The following is a 23,767-nucleotide window of genomic DNA, read 5'->3' on the forward strand; positions in this document are numbered from 1 at the left end:
TATCTTACATAATGCAGTCACTATGGCATCTCCTGTCAACATTTTTAAATGGTCCAAGGTCAATCCCTGGTTCTCACAATTTCTTATCTTGCAGCTGGAGATTCCCCAGTTACACTCCTGTAACAGTTTCAAAAGCTCCCTCTAGAGGGAAACAGTCTCCACTTGTATCAATCCTTTCAAGCACAACTCAAGCAATAAAGATAGTTTCAATTTTCAGTTACTTTTCCTCCTTTTTAAACGCAGAAGAGGACAATGGAAACAGCATATTTCTCTTATTTAGCTAACTGTCAAATACGTTCTGTTCACAGTCAAATGAACTCTCCCAAAACGTCACTCTTTCTGGCAGCCCATTTCCAGGTTCAGAGCAGTCTCTGTCCTGCAGGCTCGCTAGGTCCGAAATTTCCCCCCTCTTCTCCTGCTTCCAAGGGGGGTTTGCTAATTTTAACCGATGGAAATTTAATCCTTTGCCAAAGGCTTTCCGAGGCTTTAGCTTGTAACGTCTTTGCTTCAATCTATTTACAAAAGAGGAAGGCGGACTTCCTGTTTAAAACCTTCCCGTTTCGGTGCCAAATTAAGATATTTAAAGATCCAATTTTCCGTTCTACTCACGGGTAGTTGTTTAAAATCCAATTGTCCACAGGAAAAAGTCAGCGCTCTCCGGCAACAGCAATGCAGCTTCACTCCGTGAAAGAAGCAGTCAATTTGAAGCACCGCGCCACTCACCCCACGTTGCTCCGGATCCCCAAAACAGGGTTTCCCCGCGAGTAGGGGAGGCGCAAAAGGTGCCAGCTGAATCCCAGGTTCACAAGCCTCTCCCGCCTGTGATTTCAGTGGGTCTCCGCCTTCGCCGTGGCGGTCAGACCCTGCTTTCCACGGAGCAAGTTCCTCCCAATTGGAGGAGCTCCGCCATTGCCAGAGGCGCCAACCCGGAAGTCCTTAATCACCAGGATTTGTAAGGTACAGTGGAGATTCCCAGCAAGTGAAGTTTTGTGTGCCCCTCGGGGCAACCATCTGCCAGCTACCTGACAGCATTGTTGCGACTGCGTGAGATAAGATAGCGTTACTGTTAAAGCCGAAGGATTGATTGTTAGGACTGTCATCTAAAAGTAAATGGGTTAGCAGAGTAGGAATAATTTAGTCAACTGATTAAAAGAAATCCTACACCAGGTAAAAACATTGAGGACATTAATTAAAAACTGTTGTGTGATCAAGATTTTAGTCTTTGGAAGAATTATTACTCCAAATTTTCAAATTAAAAGATGTGCAAAAGCTTAAATCAGCAGCACATGTTCGGAGGGTAGCTGATTAAAAATCTTAGTTTTATCCATGATTATCCATGCTGATTAATTTATTAGAGTTTGTTGTTGGCCTCTTTCTTCTTTTACCACTCAGCTACTAGCTTGGTCATCCTTTGACTGTTAGTGATGCTTTCTATCACTTGTGCAGCCTCAAACACACACACACACACACACACACACACACACACACACATGTACAGGTTCTGTTGTCTAGCAATAACAATATATGTAAGGAAATAAATAAAGTGTAAATTTGTGAAGAACCCATGTGTGATGTTGCCTTCGTGAGATGTTAGACTTCAAAGTATAGAATTCATGTGAGAATTTCATTGTTGATCAAGATAAATTCACTGGAGTGTGGTTAAAAAAAAAAAAAGCCTTTAGCTATACTTGGCAAGCGTATTACCCATACTCGCCCGTCTCTTGGAAACATATCACAGAAATACTTTGGGAATTACAAGAAGTAGAAGACTTGGGGTGGAAAGCCTTCTAAATTGTACTTTCAAAAGGTAGGATGAGAGATGTGTGAACTGCTAAAATAGGAGTGGATCTCACAGTATGCTGAGAGAAATGAGATGGGAAAAATATGTTTGAAACAGGCGGAAGAGTGGATGTAGAACAAAAAGCAATGCTTGGTGGGTATGGCTGTAGCCATTGGAGGTCCTCTTCAGAGCCCATCCCATCAGAGATATACCAGACCCCTACCTGAATTTTCAGCTCGCTCTTGCTCTCTCTTTTTGCTTTGGGAGGAATGGTGAGGGTAGATGTGGAGACATGAGGGGGTCATTCTATCCAGATGTTCAGTACGAAGTTGGATTTTCCACTTAAGCTCCCTGTGCAAAATGAAAAGCCTGGGTGACCCTTCTGAATGGTGTGGGGAATGTCATGAAGAGAGAGGAGTGCCATTAAGTGGGAGAAGAAAACTGGCAAAAATCAGCTGCAGGCACCTTGCATAAGCAGGATATGGGCACCATACGGTCTCTGAGTAGTGCCACCACTACTGAAGAGGTGCTTTACGCAGTCACATGTTGCCTTTAGTTCAAAGAGCAAAGGCACCAAAAAATAGTTGAAGGAAGGAAGGAAGGAAGGGGGAGAGAGGGAGGGAGGGGTAGCCAATGTTGCTTAAGACAGAATTGAGATTCAAGATGATCTTAATAGATTGGAGAACTGGGTCCATACTAAGAAAATGAATTTCATTAGGAACAAATGTAAGGTTCTACACTTAGGCAGGAAGAACCAGCTGCATCAATATAAGATGGGGGATATCTGGCTTGCCATAGTACATGTGAAAAGCACCTAGGGGTCTTAATAGACCACAAGCTTAATATGAGTCATCAAGAGTGCGGGGGGGGGGGGGAAGCTAACACTATTCTAGGCTGCATCAACTGAAGTATAGTTTCCAGGTCAAGGGAAGTAATAGTCACACTCTATTCTGCCTTGATCAGAGCACACCTGGAGTACTGTGTGGGCACCACAGTTTAAGAAGGATATTAACAAGCTGGAATGTGTGCCAAGGAGGGCGACCAAGCTGATCAAGGGTCTGGAAACCAAGCCTTATGAGGAATGGTTGAGGGAATTGGGAATGTTTAGCCTGGTAAAGAGAAGACTGAGAAGTAATATGATAACCATCTTGAAGTAACTAAAGGGCTGTCACATGGAGAGTGGAGCAAGCTTGTTTTCTCCTGCTCTGGACCCAAGCCAATTGCTTCAAGCTAGAAGAAAGGAGATTCCAACAAAACATCAGGAAGAACCTTTTGACAGGAAGAGATGTTCAACAGTGGAACAGACTCCCATGAGAGGTGGTGGACTCTCCTTCCTTGAAGGTTTATAAGCAGAGGTTAGGTAGTCATCTGTCATGTATGATCTAGTAGAGATGCATAGCAGTGGGTTGGACTAGATGTCCTTCGGGGCCCCTTCCAAATCTATGATTTTGTGATTCTATACCATGCATAGCTTTTTGGTGGGCACGGTGTATTGGATGCTGCTAAGCACTTGCAAAAGATGTAGTTTATCCTCATTGGCATTACCAGTCAAGTGCATGTTTGCCTTTGAAGAGCTCATCTTTTTAATTTAGCAAAAGTGTGTATGATTGATGAAGCATGGCTTTTAATGTTTGTCTTCCATAAATGCAAAAGCTACAGTGAGATATTCATTTTAGATATATCAGGCACGTCCAACTCCCAATAGACTGCAATCTAAAAGGTAAAGGTAAAGGCACCCCTAACCATTAGGTCCAGTCGTGGCTGACTCTGGGGTTGCGGCGCTCATCTCGCCTTATTGGCCAAGGGAGCCGGTTTGCAGCTCCCGGGTCACGTGGCCAGCATGACTAAGCCACTTCTGGCGAACCAGAGCAGCGCACGGAAACGCCGTTTACCTTCCCACTGGAGCGGTACCTATTTATCTATTTGCACTTTGATGTGCTTTCGAACTGCTAGGTTGGCAGGAGCAGGGACCGAGCAACGGGAGCTCACCCCGTCGCAGGGATTTGAACCGCTGACCTTCTGATTGGCAAGTCCTAGGCTCCATGGTTTAACCCACAGCGCCACCCGCATCCCTTGACTGCTATCTACTCCCACTAAAAAAAACAACTGAGAGTGATCTACCCAAGATGGTGGCTAACTGCCCAAAATGTTGAATTTTGGGGGGGAAGAGAGGCCACAATTTTTTATATTTCTTGGGGGGGGCGAGTGATCACTTTCTGTCATCCTGCAATATACCTGTGGCACCCCGGTGATCTACCTGTGATGGCCCAGTGATCTACCAGTATCACTATCTACCCATTGGGCATCCCTGAGATATATCATTGAAACACTGTAAAGTGGCATGCGTACAACGTCCTGGGTGTACCAGATCTTGCATCTGAAGATGATATTTGTGCCCCTTGTGAATTAACATGCAACACACGAGGTTATTGAACTAGAATGCACTTTGTAAAGCACACCTAGGATACTTTGCTGTGCCTCACAGAATGGTTGTCCAAGCATCTGTGCCATTTTGCATATTGTAAGGTGCAGGGAAGCAGAACGTCTTAGCAAAACTGATTCTGTTTTGAACGTGGTGATTTCTGAACTATGCTCATTTGCATTCTTCATAGCTGAAATTAACTGTCAATCCTATTTAGAACAGTAAAGAATTTAATTTGTATTGCCCTACCCCAAGTTCACAATTAATTTCACAAAGCCAATAATAGCCTACACTGTGATGATAGTTTCTATCACCTTTCTAGCCATTGCGATTTCTAACTGAGTTTATTTAATGCTGATTAGTTTCATTTCCTTCTGTCGCTCAAAACTTAAAACTCTCATATGGATTTGTAGATAGAACAAATGTTGTATGGATGCAGAGATGCTACTTGATAGTCCTGATATCAATATATATTGGAAACTTTTCAGCATTTTATCTGTTCATGGCAGGGTGGGTTTCATTAAAATCAAATTGATTTAAATCATGATTTAAATCACAATTTAAATCACTAGTCAGTAAGACTTGATTTAAATCAAAAAAAATTTAACAGAAAGACTAATTCTTGCTGGTATCATCTTAATATTTACAACAAGATGAAGGTTTCATTTTTGGAATAATAAATTTTCAGAGTGGTTTTTACAGTTATATCAAGAATTACTGATTTGGTAATACTATTAGAAATACATAGACAGATAATGATGAAATTATTGTGAGATCCAATAAGTTAACTGTTTATATTTGGAAAACTTTTCTGCTGTACTTTATTGGAAGGTGAAAAATAATCATTTCCTTAATCACAATTTAAACAAATTCTTTAACTAAAACAATAACATTATAGCATACGTAACCATGTTTGCTAACTGATGTGTTTAAGCTGTTTTTTAAACAGCACACAAATCATTTTCTGATGAATAGCCATTGGACTATAATGTAACTTAAATAGAAGACTGTGTTTAGAAAGATTTTTCCTCCAAAAGCATTTTATTTTAAAAATTCAATTTAAAATTTAAAAAATCTGATTTAAATCAATAAAATCTGATTTTTTAAAATTATTACTTTTTAAAAATCATTGATTTTTATCCACCCTGGTTCATGGTTTATGCTTCTTGTTAGTTGATAACTCTGTGCGAGGTTGTACTATTTCAGACTGCAGTTGAGTCTTTAAAGGATTGGATATTTTTCCATACATGGAGTGGGGGCAATGCACCCACGTAAGAAAATGAACTTGTCTGGGAATATGGCTTGAGCAGAGTTTTACCTCCTCAGTTGACTATAACATGTTGATATGCTTTGACACAGTGTGTGTGTTTCTTAAAGCCCAAATAATGAAAATGCTTGAATTTCCCCCAACAAGATTTCAGCTTACCCTGTAGACTGCTTCTGAATGAGACATCGGTAACATTCTTACCAGCTGTTAACTTGTAGACAGCCTATAGTTAAACAGTGAGGTATGCTTCCATAGTTCCACAGCCTGCTTCAATAAATGGTCAGGGAAAATAATATTCTGCTCAAGAAAACAGATGAAATTGTAGGGGAAATGGAAGGTTACCGTATTTGTCGCTCTATAGGATGCACTTTTTCCCCTCCAAAAATTAAGGGGAAATGTGTGTTCGTCCTGTGGAGCAAATGCAGGCTCCTTGGCTTCAGCGATAGCAACACGAAGCCTCCGAAGCACAGAGGGAGAGCTCCCCCTACGCTCCGGAGGCTTCGCGTTGCTTTCGCTGAAGCCTGGAGAGCGAGAGGGATTGGTGCGCCTGAAGTCTTTGGAGCGCAGCGGGACCTCGCACTGCGCTCCGAAGGCTTTGGGTTCCTTTTGCTGAAGCCGGGAGAGCAAGACTCTCCTGGCATCAGCAGAGATGGAGAGCTGCGCAGCGCCCCTTCAGCGAAGCAGGAGGAGAAATGGAAGGGGCTCCGTTTCTCCTGCCGCTTCGCTGAAGGGGCGCTGAGCAGAGAGGGGGAGAATCCCCTCCCCGTTCTCCCCCTCCTATGGTCCGGTGCGTCCTATAGAGCGAAAAATACGGTATTTCCTTATGTTTATCCCTACTTCTAGAGACTCGGTTCCTCCTCCATATGGCTTTTATCTCACTCCCAGCTCATGAATAAAAGTGCTTTTGGGACCCATCTATGTTAATACTTGTTAACTAGATTGTACCTGTTTATGGGTATTTATTTGGATGAAGGTTTGGTAACAAGTTGCCCTCTACTGTGGGGTTTGAACTGGGAGCATTGTGCTTCAGCCCTCGATTCCTGTGCCATTAAGGTTGATGACCAGGGGATGGAAGTAAAGGCAGTACCAGGCAGAACTCTATTCCCACATTCCCACTACCTCTTGCTCCTGCTGGTCATCAGTTGGTAACAAAAACAGATCCCATCCTGACAAGTAGGGATGCGGGAGAAATTCAATTCAGTTCACATTTACAGGCAAACTTACTTTATTTGCACTTTCCATAACAATACGAAAACTGAAGCACAGCCATCCTTCTTCAAATTTTGCAACGAAGTATACCAGCCCACCAGTGTGTATGAATATGCACACACCAGAGTACAGTGTGCACATATAAGTGGGGAAAAACATACAAAATGCATTGTTTTGGGGAAAATTGCTTGGGGAAAGTGTGTATGTTAGACAATATTGCATACGAATGTTTGTAGAGTCGTATCTTGGAAGTCAAACGCCTTGCAAGTCGAACGTTTTGGCTCCCGAACGCCGCAAACCCTGGAAGTGAGTGTTCTGGTTTCTGAATGTTCTTTGGAACCCGAACGTCCGACGCGGGTTTTGCGGCTTCTGATTGGCTCCAGGAGCTTCCTGCAGCCAAGCGGAAGCCGCACCTTGGTTTCCGAACGTTTTGGAAGTTGAACGGACTTCCGGAATGGATTCCGTTCGACTTCCGAGGTACGACTGTATTAGGAGAAATCTGCAAGAAAATGCTAATGAATTTACATGAGACCATTTTTTAAAAAAATGCAAACTAATGTGGAAATACGGTTAACTTAAAACTGGGGGGGGGGGGGAGAGAGAAATGAAACAAAACTGAAATGGACACATTTACCCATCCCTGCTGCATAGCCAGGTGTCCTACTTTACAGACGACAGTCCTCCTTTTGAAGGGATATCATAGGTTAGTCTTCTGTTTAAAGGTGTTCACTGTCTGAAGAGGTGTCTGAATTAAAGATAAAGAATCCTAAGAAGGGAGAGCAGGAGGGGCCTTGAAGCTACACATCAACAGTTAGCACCCGGACAGCAGACTGAACAGAAACACAGGTCACCCGGTCACAGTCTTCGCTACTATGGTGAGATGCCCTGTATTTCTATTTAAGTTTTAGTAGTTATTTCCAAATAAGTGTCTATACATAAAAATCAACACATAGAATTTTTATGCAAGTTTGTGCCCTCTTTTGCCCTCCTCTGTGTTGACTCATTTCCTCTCTTTTGGTAATGCATAACTGGCATTCTGTACCATGTTCTTGCAGGCTGCAATATACCGTATTTTTCGCTCTATAAGACACACCAGACCATAAGACGCACCTAGTTTTTGGAGGAGGAAAGCAAGAAAAAAAATATTCTGAATCCCAGAAGCCAGAATAGTAAGAGGGATCACTGCGCAGTGAAAGCAACGATCCCTCTTGCTGTTCTGGCTTCTGGGATAGCTGCACAGCCTGCATTCATTCCATAAGATGCACACACATTTCCCCTTACTTTTTAGCAGGGAAAATGCGAGTCTTATAGAGCAAAAAATACAGTATACTGCTTTTCTGTAGGGCTTACCCACACATACCTTTTGCTCCGCTGTTTGCAGACACAGGTCCACACTTTAAAGCTCCATCCCTGAGTGCCTTTTTCCCCTCTGGAGTTTTCCTCGCAAAACCCGGTTCTTAAAGCTGAATCGGAGCAAACAGCACTTTGGGTTTTCAGTGATTCTAGAAACTACAGAGGAAAGGTAAGTGTTCATAAGCACTTACTCTGGGCAATGAATTGCTGAGCTAGCAGGCTATTCCTGAGTTGCCAGACAATGTGAGCTCCCTGTTTGCCCCAGGTATTTACTAGCCCTTGAACATGATCTCCTGACACTTTGGACATGTGTTAAGAAGGAGATTTCAAAGGGACTTAGTAGTATTGAATCAGGTATACATATATCTGTGTTTGCACCTGCATCCAGTATGCATGAAAATTACCGTTGCAATTGTATTATACATTTTTCGTTAATGTGATGCATCCCAGGTTTTGAAGACAATTGTGTTTATTTCCTTGCAAAAGTTAAATAAAAAGACTTAAGGAATTCCCGTGAAGAAACTCCCACATCCTCTGTATATGAAGGGAAACATCAGTGAAAGAACCTTATTACAAGTGTAGTCCTGTTTTTACATGTTCCTTTGAAGTTACTGCAAGATAAACAAATAAAAACAACCTCCTCGGATATTTTTTTGCTGCTGAGTTTTCTTTGTCTTGCTTTAATTTTGGGAACCTAGAACAACTTTGCATTATGACTCATTTTTCTAAGGAGAATTGGACTTAATGGCTAGAAGAGGGAGAGAAATGATTTAGCTTATGTATTAGTATGAATAGTCTCCTGTTCTTTTCTTTTTATTACAGACATAGTAGCTATTGTGAACTTATTTCTAAAGCTCGATATGTTCTATAAGGACAGATGACATTGTAACAGTTTGTGATAGCATTGCTTTCTGAAGGTGCTGCTGAATCTGAATAGCTGAATGTTTCGCTGCAGTCTGGGTTATTTGCCATAAATGCCACTCCCAGCACAGAGAAAAGATGACCTCTGGCAAAGCATTTGGTTTGCTGGAAGATTTTCCCCCACCTTCCCTTTGGAGACAGCCCAGGAAATTCCAGGTGTCAGAATTTTTGGCTCATTGCGCTGCCAGGTTTTAACAAAAGTCCCAAGAGTAGAATGGGCAGAATGTTGCTGTTCAAGAAATTAACAAATTGTGTGTGTGTGTGTGTGTGTGTATGCACCTTTATGAACTTTTTTAAAAATGTTATAAAAGAGAGAGACTCTTGTTATTATCCGGTTACTATTTGTGTATAAATATTGTATAAGAATACTGGATTGAATGGAGAGAAGAAGGTATGCAGTTTGATTATAAAATATGAAAATTGGCATCGCTGCTGCAATATTGTAGGCATAACCCCATCTCTTGCATTCTCCATCCCATGAAAATCTCCCCTCCTTTTCAGGATATCATAGTGTAGCATAACATCTGCACTGATGCTAATCATAGCTAGTGTTATCCAGGATTGACTTTAATCGGGATTTGCAAGCTAGGAATCAAGTTTATTATCTCGTGAAAGTGTCTCTCAAGATATGATCTCCCCTGCTGATTGTCTTCATTCTGTAAGTCCATGGCAATGAGTAAGATAGTTATTATGACTATAGCCCTGAAATCATGGCATTTATGCACATAGCCCTGGTCTATGTGTGAAAATTGTTCGCTTTTTTAAAAAAGAAGGCCAGAACTGTACTAGATGAGAGTAGTTAACTTGTAGGAATCAGGTGCTGCTAATACATTATGTTTTGGACTTTAAGACAGTAATCTGGTTTGCACTGCATACTTGCCAAACCATTGCTTAGTGTGAACCCACAGGCTCTAGGAGAGAATGTTGCAGCTGTGTGGCTACTCCCTGGCCTTTCCACTGCCACACAGTGCCAAGGCATGACCTGACCTAGTTTGTTGTCTGAACGCAGGATCATGGTTTAGCTCTACCAGACAAACCACAAGCCATAAACCATAAGGTGAACCTTGGTTACAACTAATCCAGAATGCGGAAGCTAGACTGGTGACTTGGAGCGGCTGCCAAGACCACATAACACCATTCTTGAAAGACCTACATTGGCTCCCAGTACGTTTCCGAGCACAATTCAAAGTGTTGGTGCCGACCTTTAAAACCCTAAATGACCTCGGCCCAGTATACCTGAAGGAGCGTCTCCACCTCCATCATTCTACCCAGACACTGAGGTCCAGCACCGAGGGCCTTCTGGCGGTTCCCTCACTGCGAGAAGTGAGGTTACAGGGAACCAGACAGAGGGCCTTTTCGGTAGTGACACCCGCCCTGTGGAACACCTTCCCATCAGATGTCAAAGAGAACAATAACTACCAGACTTTTAGAAGACATCTGAAGGCAGCCCTGTTTAGGGAAGTTTTTAATGTTTGATGCTGTACTGTGTTTTTAATATTCTGTTGGGAGCCGCCCAGAGTGGCTGGGGAAACTCAGCCAGATGGGCGAGGTATAAATAAATTATTATTATTATTATTATTATTATTATTATTATTATTATTATTATTAGTCTGGGGAAAGCTAAACCACGAGCTACAGTTAAACGAAACAATGGCTTAGATCAGTACTGCTGCAGAATGAATGAGAAGGAGCAAAGTGACCATGATCTCATATCCAGGAGACAACACGCTTACACTTAGCATGGTCTGTGAACTATTGCACTCAGGCTTAATTACTATTAATAGCTTATAATTATTGTGGTTTTAGCCTTTTATTTGATATTAACAGGAAGTTTTCAGTGCTAAGAATTTTAAGAAACAAAAAAGTATGTGTGCATTTGTTTCTGTAGCCAAAACTTCAGGCATTCCAAGCATGTGTCTTTTCTTGAGGGAAATCTTTGTCACCGTCATGTGTATAGAGAGATCTGGGTGTTCACCTTCCCATGCCATCTGGACTGCAATTATTTCTTCAGACCCTAGCCATTTAATTTGGTAGTGTATTTTATAACTGCTAATACTCGGTGCTTCTATTGTTCCCGAGAGAGTCTCTCTTTGCTCATAGCCTCTAAAAAAGTGGGGGGGGGGGAGATTAAGTGCCTTGTAGTTTCTCAACAACTTTAAACATTAAATTTATTCTAGTTTTCTTAAGTTTGGCGACAGCTGGAAAAAGAAAAATGGAAAACCTTGTCTGCACTTAGTACTAAGAACAGGATTCCAAAATCTTCAGGTAGCCTTGGTAGCCAGGCGAACATTTGTGTTTGCCAAAATCTCTACCCCTTCAAAGGACAAAGGTTTTGTCTCTGACATATCACACTGTACTTTGAGTCCTAGCACAAATGTGGGGAATGTGGACTTGTCTCTCTCCTAGCCCCGTTATACAACCTTTAGAAGTTCTTGAGATGTCTCCAGTTCAGTTATGACTGTCTTCATCCTTGTCATGCTATTCTGAGACACTCAGAAGGCAGTGAAATATTGCATTCTCTTTTTAAGCGCAAGTTGTGATTTGCCAAGGAAATTAAGCATGGCTCGGTTTATCTCTGCTGCAGTTTATTTATGTCCGCATTATTTTCTATTTATGCTACCTTATTTCACTTTTATGCTGTTAAACTTTGTTTCGGAATGGCCTGATGGCTAGAAATCTCACTGCGCTCTGATTGATTTCAAAACCTGGTACAATGTCAAGTAAAGCCCAATCCTTCTCTAGGCTCCAGAAAATGGGACTCTCTCAAGTTGAAATGTTGTTGGGAGAGTAAACACTGTACTCACAAACAAAACTGTGAACCCCTGACCAAGAAGCAGAGCTTTGCTTTTAGAAAGCAAAGTTCTGAAGCGGAGGACAAGTTTAATGCTAATGGGTTCTTGTTGAACTGCTGCATGTGATTATCAGTTCAGAAATGGCACAATGATAAATAGCAGATCGTGTATCTCACTGGATTTGACTAATGACATTGCCACTGCAGTACCCTGGCTTCTCTCTTCACATCAGGCTTGTTTGCTTTTCCAGTTCATTACATTTCTTCTGTGTAGCAGTTTTATGACCCCCTAAGGTCAGTGTGATACCTGTTATTAGAAGGAGTAAAGAAGAGAATGCAAACTATAGTGTTAATTTAAGCTGGAAGTCCATTTTGATTTCAGTATTTACTAATGCTGAGATTAACTATTTGGGAGGGGGGGGAATATGCAGTGATTGCCGAGTTGTGCATTCATGGGACTCTGCTACATTAGTCAAAAGATAGCGTTATAAATGTGTGACATCAGATGGTGCTGTAGAGTTGAAATCGCAACTGTCAGCTTTCAGTTGTCAGCTTTACAACTTTTTTTGCAAATCGTTTTCAGAGCGTTCTTTATATCTGTGTAGATCTATCCTCGGTTCATACACTATTAGTAGTTGAACAACTTGAAGGAGATTTAACTTTAGTGCGGAGTATGGGCACACATCCAGTCAAAAGATCTTTGCCCAGACAACTATGTTTACTACAAAGAATACAAATTCCAGGCAACTGGGACAAATAAACAGCCTGATTTTTTTGATTATTTTTTTTTTAATGGACCAGAGGTAATTTGGATTCATCAAGAGTTCAACGAATTGTTGTTGATGATTGGTAGGTTGACTATCTTTATAAAACCAGTGATTGGTTGCTAGAAGAAAACCAAAGGTAAGAGTCCTACAAGGAGTAAAAGCATGATTGGTCAAATGCTCTGACCAGGAGGCTAATAATAATAATAATAATAATAATAATAATAATAATAAATTTTTATTTATATCCTGCCCTCCCCAGACGAAGCTGGGCACAGAGCGGCTAATAACACTAAAATGATACAACATTCTAAAATCATTTCATTATAAAATCAGTTCAAATCAGATTAATGGCAACCATTGGGCTAGAGTTCTGTGCGGATTGCCAAAGGAGGGGGTCAGGCTGTGCCCTGGCCAAAGGCCTGGTGGAACAGCTCTGTCTTGCAGGCCCTGCAGAAAGATGTCAAGTCCTGCAGGGACCTAGTCTCTTGTGACAGAGCATTCCACCAGATCGGGGCCACAGCTGAAAAAGCCCTGACTCTGGTTGAGGCCAGCTTAACCTCTCTGTGGCCCGGGACCTCCAAGATGTTTTTGTCTGAAGACCGTAAGGTCCTCCATGGGACATATCAGGTGGTCCCGTGGGTATGTGGCCCAGGACCTCCAAGATGTTTTTGTTTGAAGACCGTAAGGTCCTCCGGGGGTCATACCAGGAGGTCCCGTAGGTACGAGGAAGTAAATTGGACTTAGAGAATGAAAGAACCCTGCTGGGAGAGGACCTGAGATACAGTGGCGACAACTGGAGAGGAGAGCAAGAAGCCATGCTGTGAAGTGCTAGTGAAATTTCCATAGGCAACTTGGTTTTGCATTAGTCCCATTATATAAGAAAGGGTAGAGGCATTTTATCGTTGTTATATTTGTTTAGAACATTTCTGAGCTGTTCCTTGCAAGATTTCTCATAAGAAATCAAAGTTCAGTGTGTGTGTGTGTCTAATCCTGCCTTTAGTCCCCTCTGTGCTGAAATCTAAACAGAGCAGAATTAATTTTTGTTTGTCCAGCACTCCCTTTTGAGATTAACATTCCTGTCAGTAATTGTTTTGCAGTACTTGATTCAAATGCTACAGTGTTGGCAGTGGCCTCAAATCAAATTGCTATTCGCTTACCTGTGGCATCAAAACCTACATCTGAACCAGATTGTTTTAGTTGTTGATGGGATCAGCTGTAGATGAGTGAAGACTGAATTTTGCATATTGGTTCAAAAATAACTAGTAATACCTTTTCAAGTAAAGCAGGATTGTGGGGTGGGGATTTGAAAAAGCAAAGAAGCCAAGCAGGTGGGGAATGAGCTGCAGAGCTTCACATGAGGTTTGAAATCAGCTTTACCTTTGATGCAGGCCCCCTAGTTCTTTAAGGCTGCAATCCTAAACATACGTAAAGGTAAAACTGGACCGTTAAGTCCAGTCGTGAGCGACTCTGGGGTTGTGGCGCTCATCTCGCTTTACTGGCCGAGGGAGCCAGCATTTGTCCACAGACAGCTTCCGGGTCATGTGGCCAGCATGACTAAGCCGCTTCTGGCGAACCAAAGCATGTAACAGAAACGCCGTTTACCTTCCCACCGAAGCGGTACCTATTTATATACCTGCACTTTGACGTGCTTTCGAACTGCTAGGTTGGCAGGAGCAAGGACCGAACAACAGGAGCTCACCCATCGCAGTGATTCGAACCATTGACCTTCTGATCGGCAAGCCCTAGGCTCTGTGGTTTAGACCACAGCGCCACCCGCTTCCCTTCCTTCCTTACTTACTTACTAGCTAAAATTTGTCACTGAACTCAGTGTAACTTACTTCTAAGTAAGCATAATGAGATTGTGTTGCACATGATTCTAATTATTCCCCATTTAAATGGTCTCTTTTCTTTATTTAATTCCCATAAAGAGAATAATAGGCTGATTCTTTTTTAGAAGTCAGTCATTTGAATGATTAGTTCAGAATTTATAGAGCTGCAATTGAGAAACTATTTCTTTTTTAAAAAAATCTTTTTGTAATTAAGAAATAATAAACCTTAGTTGCACTACTCTTGTATATAGCAGACCAAATGTACTGCAGATAGCAACAGCCAACAAAGCATAAAGGATACTAGAACAAAATTGCAACACTGTGTTTTGTTATTGGGCAGAAATGCCAGATATACTAAGAATAAAGTAAAAAAAAAAAGAACACACAATAAAAATGCTAAAATGGACAAACAACACAAAATTTATTACTGTATAGTAAAATTGCAAGACTGCCATCATGCTGCAATTTCAATAGTTGCCAATAGGTGGCCATGGAGAATCCAGCATGACAACAGCCATACAGCAGGCAGACAGGTGAGCATGCAGGTAGCAAGTGGCCAGGGTGAGCTGTATAGATGAGAGAAGAGGGAAGGAGCTTTGTGCAAAAAGAGGGGGGGAGTGGTTGGCCAGGTGTCTGGCAAGGTAGATTGGCAAGGGGTTGGTAGGTGGGGTTGGCGAGAACAGCAAATTGGGTGGCAGCCTCCTAGTACATTACCAAAATAGCACTTGAACTATATCAAACAAGCATAGCTTAGATGCGGTCTCAAGTTTATTCAATTTTAGTACAGTGGTACCTCGGGTTACGAACTTAATTCGTTCTGGAGGTCCATTCTTAACCTGAAACCGTGCTTAACCTGAGGCATGCTTTCGCTAATGGGGCTTCCCACTGCTGCTGCACCGCCGGTGCACAATTTCCATTCTCATCCTGGGGCGAAGTTCGTAACCCAAGGTACTACTTCCGGGTTAGCAGAGTTCGTAACCCGAAGCGTTTGTAACCCGAGGTACCACTGTGTATAACTGTGACAACTGATGGAGTGATATTATTTGCATATTAGTAGGTACTGTATAAGAAATTTGGTTGTGATTAACCATCAGCTTACTTGGTTGTGGGGGTAACTGAGTGATTATATCAATGTAATAAAGAAAATTGGGGTATAAGGCTGGAGCCATATATTATTGACGGTTAGCTCCTCCGTAGTCCTGTCTGTTGCTGTGTTGGTTTTCGTTTGTTGCCTATAAGGCACCTCAGTGGTACCTCGGGTTACAGATAAGTATGTACCTTCAGGTTACATACGCTTCAGGTTACAGACTCCGCTAACCCAGAAATAATACCTCGAGTTAAGAACTTTGCTTCAGGATGAGAACAGAAATTGAGTGGCAGCAGCGGGAGGCCCCATTAGCTAAAGTGGTGCTTCAGGTTAAGAACAGTTTCAGGTTAAGAACAGACCTCCGGAACGACTTATGTACGTAACCAGAGGTACCACTGTATTGTAATTCGCAACAGGAGTTTAATCCATAACAGAGAAACAGCAGGAATTATTCCAAGCCTAGCTATGAACCAAATGGAAACATATTTTGCCTTGTTGACACTGGGTACTTGATAGGGTCTGATCCATCTCCCCATTGCTGCTCTCCATCAGCCTAGTCCATGAAATAGTGGTTGGCTGGATAAGCAGGTTGGAGAAAAGGGACTTAGAGGCTGATGGGTGAGCCAGAGGAGTTTGAGTTCTTCTCAGTCATTATCTAAAGTTGCATGACTCTTTTATGACCTTTGCGCCCCCAAAATGGTTGCTTAAGCCTCTCCTCCTTCCAGAGGGGAGGGATTGTGAGCAGGAGACGATTCCCGCGTCATGCAGGGGGCATTCTGCCCCCTGCCCTCTCATCATCGGTGGCGCGCCACACCTCCCAGTTGGGCACCCAATCGGGTGCCACCGTGGGGGGCATGGTTTAGCCGCTCAAATGCGGCCGTGCCAGCTCTCCCCCCCTATTGCTCTTCAGATTTTCCACGAGTCACCCACCCACCACTCCCTTTAGGGTGTAGCTTCTCGCTTGACCTTGCTATGGATCCATGGTTGGTCACCCTGGTTGCCCAGGGGCCTGGTAGGAGTTTTTTCCAATTGGCAAATTGGCACCAACCTCTTGCTTTTTTTCCGCCTACCTCGTAGCAATCGTCACAACTTTCTCGGTATTTGGCGGTTAGGCATTGGAATGTGTTGTCGGTGTATAGAAGGGCAAGGTGTGGCCATCGCCTACCCCTTCACTTAAGGGTATTCCGTTAAAGGAATCCGGCGGTCGTGGATCCTGTCCGATGCCCTGTGGGGCGGGGGGCCATGGCACGACCCTCGGTGACGTCAGGGGAGAGCTTATAGTTGTATTTGCATCAACAGGCTCCCCCTACTGGTGGTCAACCCCTCATCAGACTCACCCCTCTCCGAGTGGGTGGAGTCAAATTGTCAGTGGTCCAATGCCTAAGCCAGTACCTTCTCACATGCTGTAATCAATAAAATTGTGGCCTTTTCTTGCCCATTAACCTAATATACTGTGTCCACGTGTCTTCATTCTCCCAAGTGGGGATCGGGTCCTCGAATCACAATGTAAGATTCTATGGAATATATATTTAACAGTTCAAACAGTGAATATAACTGAGAATATTAGTGTGAACTCCCTATATACAAATATTCTGTACAGGCATCATACAATAGAGAATACACTGTAAAAGAGACACCTTAGAACCACCTACACATGTTCTAGCAACCCTGTGGAAATTGCTTCAATTAAATACTTTGATTTTAATAAAAATGTTCCTAGCAGGTTTCAGAAATAGCTATGAGATCCCCCGGTGGCTTCAAAATCACCAATTGGTATGCAGCTGGTTTTGAAAACAAATTTGTTCTTTTGAAAACCCTATTTTTGTATTGCGGAAATACATTACTGTTTGTGTAATACAAAGTGGGGCTTCGTCAAAATCGCATTCTTCATTTCTTTGGGTTATTATAATCTGAAACAAAATGCAGTACAACGCAAGTTTAATTTGAAAGGTTTTAATCAAGAGAGAGAGAAGTGTTATTTAGCAAGCATTTAAGAAAATCTACAGATAAACAAGGATCTCGCTTTGCTGTTGTCTTGCCCTCAGTATACGAGAAATGCTTTATCATATGGGCATGTTTGTGTGCATCAGAATTTGCATTAATATTTATGCTTTTTAGCTCTATTTTAAAAGGCGGGGAGGGGGCATGGTAAGTTGTTTAGCAGGGGTTAGTTATTGCATGACTTGCTATAATAGCAAGTTTTAAAATGAAAAAACAACAACCATCCAATGAACATGTGTACCTTATCTTTTGAAAGTGCCAACATACCTTTAAACAAATGCTAGCACATGTCGTAAAATATTTATTTTTTGAGATTCTTTTTAACTATTAAAGAGAAATGAAAACCTGCAGGTTTGACCTACAAAGCCGCCCCAAAATTGGTTCCAATACATACCTGATATAATACCTGGGCCAAGGATGTGGAGCGCTTTGTGTGTGTGTGTGTGTGTGTGTGTGTGTGTGTGCAGTGCTGTTCAGTTACTGTGTGGTATGTGAAGGGTGTCTGAGTGAAAGATCCTAGCTACCAAACCTATATCCATTGCTTGGAAATAAGTTTACTGAATTGCATCGGGTCTTTCTTCCATTCAGGATCATGGTGTAAATACTGCAGTACAACAAATAACTGATTTGCTGCTTTAAAATACATGGTCAGTTTTAGGGAAAGCTGCTGTTGATGTTTTCGTGGGATATCTAGCTTCACTGCAGATAGTGGTGTAGCCGTCATTCCTCTCTTTACATGGGTCCCTCAGAGATTTTATTGTCTAATGTTTGGGGTGTAAAGCTCAGCACCTGGGGAATTTGATATTTCCTGAGGGATGCTGTTGGCTTTTGAAGGTATCTGGTGCTGACTGACTGCTGACAGAAGGGAATCCGTCAGAGGAACAGGGAAGGAGGTAATTATTGCCACACACACACACTGACACACACCATCCCTCCTACAGCATCTTGCAGCTCCATCTCAAAGCAGTCCCTCAATTCTCCAAACCAGATTTAGAGATGTGGGGGATCACCAAAAAATAAAAAAATAAAAATGGAATGCTGTAATTGCTCAAGAAGACAGCTCTTACCCTGGACAGAAAGAGGAAAGGGAGTGTTATGTACTGAAGTTCTCACCCTGGGCCAGCAGGGGAATACTGTAGATAGTTTTCACTCAGGTTCACATATGCAAATAAGGGATTGAAAGTGACGTTAAGTGATTGGATAGTTACAGAAAGTGGTTACTGTTGCGTTCTAGTGGAGCTCTATATAAGCAGGCTGGCTGAACCCTTCAGTTCTGCTCTGTTCTGGCCTGTGAATAAACAAGAGCTGTTTAAAGAATCGCTGTGTTGTCTGATATGTTCACCCACAACTTAACATTGAGGGTCACAATAAATGGATCGTTTCAGCAGTTGTTAAACATGAAGCCACCAGCGTCATGTGAGAAGAATATAGTGGTAGCAGTTTATTTATTTCAGTGGGTTTGTAATCTTAACAAAACACATACATACATACATACATACATACATACATACTTCAATTTATTTGCCTCTCCACAGTTCAAACACTTCTCAAGGCAGCTGACAGCGTAAAAAGAATACATAACTACAACATAGCAAAAGTGGACACAGACAGTAAATTAAACATTAAAAAAGTACAAAACCATGCTGGACAATTTCCACATGAATCACAACAAAATCTAAAATAAAGATAAAAAAAGGAACAGCAACACCTGTCCCTCCTAAACGTATTGTCTGCATAGAAAGATCTTATCCATCTGGCATGGGCACCATAAAATATTTAGAAAATTCTTCATGGATAAGTTATTTGTTTTCTAAAAAGGGGAAATGGGTGAACCTTCTGGTAACTCGAGGCAAAAACTATTGACGTTGGCGATTCCTTTGCAGTATTAGTTTGCTGTACAAGCAGAGACAATACAAAAATACATATTTTTATGCACCTGTTAGTGCAGATATTAATTTTTCCATATGAACAATGATCTTGCAATCCCAGCAGCTTATGGTTTCTAAATCTAGCAACCCTTTGATTGTAAGCTACAGGATTTGTGTAGTGTTGCTGTAATGTTATACTGATTCAAAAGATCAAGCGAGAGAAGCCAAAATAGAAAGGTTGGGGAGGGGGCAGGTACAAATGTTGTTTCCTTGCTAAATGTATATACGTCAAACAGGAAAATATCACAATAACCAACCCAGTTTTTTGCCTTCAGCCTGTCTGAGGTCATGTGGGTTGAAGTCTGACCACTAGTCCGAAAAGGAAAGGCTGTTTGCAAGAGTTCTGGGGTGTGTTTTCCTGGAAAAGGTGAGAGGATAAAAGCAGAACTCTCAAATAAACCTTGTGCCCTATGTGAGACTTTATACACAGACCTTTTGTTTAACTGCTGGAGGCAGATGTTCTTTTCATTTACCTCTCAAATTGGTAGGTTAAAAAACATAGAAATTTCATGCTCTGCTTGAATGAAGTGAAAGTAATCCTGTTGTTCTCTGTTTTGCTTGCTAGTGTTAATATTTTCTTGTCCGTCAATAGTAAACATTCTAAATATTGAGGAAACGTGATAATACCAAAGGAATTATTGCTTTACTGTTTAGAATTCGGGTTTGCATAACACAGCTGTAATCTACCATTATGCTGAGGTAGATTCTATAAACTGAGGGGAATGCTTTTTTAAAAAAGCAAGCCTTGCTTCATTAATGTTCCAGTAATCAGTTCTTTTAATTTTCTAATATCTATATGGTTTCTTTGGTTCTACCTTGTGTATATGCATTTTAAAATGTTTCTTGCTATAAAATTTTTTGTCTGCTTCTCTACAATCTTTTATCCATTTTTAATAAAATAGGTTATATTTTGCCTTTAATTTACAGTAATTTCTATTGTTTTTATTTATTTATTAGCTTCCTCCTTTTAAAAAATCAATATCTAATTATATTGATCATAAACACCTGTTTAGTGATGGTATCACTAGAGGGCAGTATTGATTAAATTAGTCTACTGAATAATCAGAACATGACCTTGCATCTTAAACAGAGAACACCTGTTATAAATCATATTTATTCACTGCACTGTCCTATACTGTGTCCAAATGAGGCTGCATTTCAGAGTATTGTGTGTACAATATGTTAAGAGCTTCCATTCTTTTTTCTGAAAATGTTTATTGAACTTTCTTTACCCAGTTAAGGCCAAGACAAATATTTTATATTTTTGGAGGTGATGGCAGTGGGGATCAGTACATAGCCGGCGCTAGTCTAAAACGCCTGTTGATCAAGTTTGCGGTTAAGATATGTACTCATTTGTTCTCATTGACTTGCAGGTCTCCTGACAAATGCATCAACAGAGAAGCCTTGTAGGAGTTTTTAAGCTCTGCGTGGGCTACATTCCCTAGTCAAGTTTCACGGCTGTGGATCATCCATTATATGTCATCAACTCAACTGTCTGTTTCTCTGTATTTCATCAAAGACAGCATAATTCTACGTTATGAGCTAAAGTCTGTTCTACCATACTAAAGAGCACTGGACTAAGGAAGAGAGAGAGAGAAATGCTTGGGCATTAGCAATACGAAAACAAAACAAAACACCAGTTAACGTCTCATCTGCGTTTTGCGCCACTGCTGAACTTGATCTGTGGTCATGTTTCAATGGGAAGAGTCAACTACACTGGAGAGTATTCATCCCAATCAGCCTTAGAGAAGACTGTTTTGTCTACGGGAGGACACTAAGGTGCAGGAGGCAATTTCTTCTTGTGCCCTAGACTGCCTAATTGCTTTTATTTTCTTATGTTTCAGTATATACAATAGACCAAAGAGCAAAATCTATTTTAAAGTGGACACGATGTTACTGTTAACAAGGTTATTTGGGTTCAGTAGTATGGGGCACACCTTGCAGGAATTCAACTCGCCCAGTGCTGCAATATTGCCGTCCAGCCAAAGTCCTTGTGGAACACTGCAGAAAAGGCTGGAACTGCTCTTGGGGAAAGGTACACGGAAAAACACGAGGGAACAAGAAGGGGAAACGGCGGTTCTTCAACAAGAAAACAGAACTTTGATCAAAAACAACACAAACTGTCTACGCACCACCTTTACTCCTCTGTGCTTAGATTGACTTCTCGTACTAAAAATCATTTTGAGTTTAACCAGTTCAACATGCCTCTTCTATGGTTCCATTTTTTGATCGTTAAAAGTTGGATAATACAGTATTTGCAAAGAGCATGTTTGGTCATCTGTGGCCTATGTCTCATCTGATACACCATTTAGCACCAGAAAGCAAAATCCAAGGGGTGGGGTGGGGGGGAAGTAACACTTGTTTGAAAGAGATCATTAAATGTATTTTGAAAAGCCTAAAGTTATATATTTAACAGTTTTTATATGTTGTATATTTGTAGAAAATCCTATTTAACAATTAACGTGGTAACTCTGACAGTCATGACAAAAAAGAAAAAAATATGGATCAGAGTTGAGTTGTTGTTTTATTACTTCAGTTGTCTCTGAAGTGACTGGTGTAGTTTGCTTTCTTCCATTGGGACATTCTGGATGTAAAGCATGACCAGAGAGGACTCTGTAGAAAAAGCAAAGAATAATGTTGTTTATATTACATAAATGCATTCAACCATTGCACTGTTAGAAGGCTTTCTCTCTCTCCCCCCACCTTTCATTTTCTCCCTTTTTTTCTTTGAGGGGGGTGGTCTTTTGTATACCAGTCAAAAACAGTGTAAAATATTTTAATCATTTTCTTCCCATACTGAGTTAAGTTCTTTTCTCCTCTCTCTTCTCTCCCCCTCCTTTCCAATTTGGTATAAGGGTCAGCTTGCTCTTTGATCAAGATATAGGTGGTATGTTTGTTTTATCTCATACTTTAGAAAGTCCCCTTGTCCAATATTATATAGGGCAGTGAAGAGTGCTATTTAAGAAACGAGAGAAGGAAAGAAGATAGAGTCTAGACCAATAACCTCCAAACATGGTACCTTTTTGTCTACTACAAGTATTGCTCACAGTGATATGACGAGGTCAACAAATGAGCTTTCCTCCTTCCCCCCAAATATTTGCCAATATTAAACTTTCCCCCCAGTGTCCACTGTAGTATACTACCTAAATACTCCAATTAACTTTTAGTGTTATGCTAGTTCTATGCTACTAAAGAAAAAAAATATATAGGGATTGTTCAAGCAACCATAGATGAGAGGTATGAAAAAGAAGTTCGTTTATTTAAGACCTCTTCCAATTTTCAGGATTATTTTAATGCACAGGTTGAAGAAACCATGAATTGTAGGTGATAGTGTCTATGAATAAAACATGTACATGGACGGTCTTATTTCATCCTAAGGGTTTTGATCAGTGTCCAAGTAGCAATTAAAGCCCAGCCACTTGAAAAGCATTATGAACTGACTGCACTATAAATGACCAATGTCTGATTCAAAGTGTCATGCAATAAATGATCGCAGATACTTCACCTGTATTACAAGAACTGGAGAGCCAGATCCCCCACTCCGCTGATTTTCTCTTCTGTTATGGTTTCATTTTTATTTTTCAAGGGAGTGTAGCGCCTTATTTAGTAAATACTGAACAAAAAATTAAAATGTTTCAACATTTTTGTTGCTTTACAGTATTCAGTTTTGTGTTGGTTCAGCTAAATTATGAAAAAATAAAGAAAACCCTTTTATAAGTGAGACTTTTGTTCACTGCTTATGACATGAGACAACTTTCTCAGGAGGGAGTGAGGAGGTGGGCATGTGAGGCAAACAAATCATTATTTTATATGGGAAATAGCCATTTCTGGACTGTGCTGAAGTGGAGACTGCAACCATTTCCTTGAAATGGCTCTCAACACAGAAGGATTTGGAAAACATAGGCAGATAACTAGTTTTCTGCTTTCTAAAGTGAACTACTTTACTAAAGTGATTAGGTTCTAATCAAACTGACAATTATGTGCATGAAAGTTAATTTTGATTATAATGGTGATTAAAAATGGTTGGCTACATAAGATCAAAGAAACTTACCCAAGCCTCTCCAGGAGGCATGGGGACCTTTCTGGACAATGTAGGATGGGGGATGCTGGGGAAGAGGAAAATTGCTCTGCATTACCTAATGACTACGGATGTAGATGGTGCTGTAGTCTAAACCACTGAGCCTTTTGGGCTTGCTGATCAGAAGGTTGGCTGTTCGAATCCCCGCGACGGGGTGAGCTCCAATTGCTTGGTTCCAGCTCCTGCCAACCTAGCAGTTCAAAAGCACCCCCCCAAAGTGCAAGTAGATAAATAGGTACCAGTCCGGTGGGAAGGTAAACGGTGTTTCCATGCGCTCTGCTTTCTGTCACGGTGTTCCATTGTGCCAGAAGTGGCTTAGTCATGCTGGTCACAT

The 23,767-nt window shown here is 41.3% G+C and overlaps 1 protein-coding gene across 13 annotated transcripts in view; it reads left to right on the top strand.

Annotated features, from left to right (window-relative positions):
• TAFA5 (TAFA chemokine like family member 5) overlaps positions 1–23,074 on the top strand; it is a 340,202-nt gene extending 317,128 nt beyond the window's left edge. For 6 of the 13 annotated variants that reach the window (XR_014539418.1, XR_014539420.1, XR_014539421.1 and 3 more), the window contains 2 exons: positions 7,401–7,553; positions 20,729–23,074. Coding sequence is in view for 5 of the 13 variants with exons in the window: in XM_083575380.1 (XP_083431506.1) it covers positions 20,729–20,765 (37 nt within the window). In the remaining 8 variants the exon portion in view is untranslated. Of the gene's footprint in view, positions 1–7,400; positions 7,554–18,261; positions 18,321–20,728 lie in introns of all 13 variants that reach the window. The other 7 variants (XM_083575380.1, XM_083575378.1, XM_083575381.1 and 4 more) reach the window with 3 other exon arrangements.
• The last annotated feature ends 693 nt before the right edge of the window (positions 23,075–23,767 follow it).

The sequence above is a fragment of the Podarcis filfolensis genome (assembly GCF_964270895.1).
Source record: "Podarcis filfolensis genome assembly, chromosome: 10".
NCBI classification, from domain to species: domain Eukaryota; kingdom Metazoa; phylum Chordata; class Lepidosauria; order Squamata; family Lacertidae; genus Podarcis; species Podarcis filfolensis.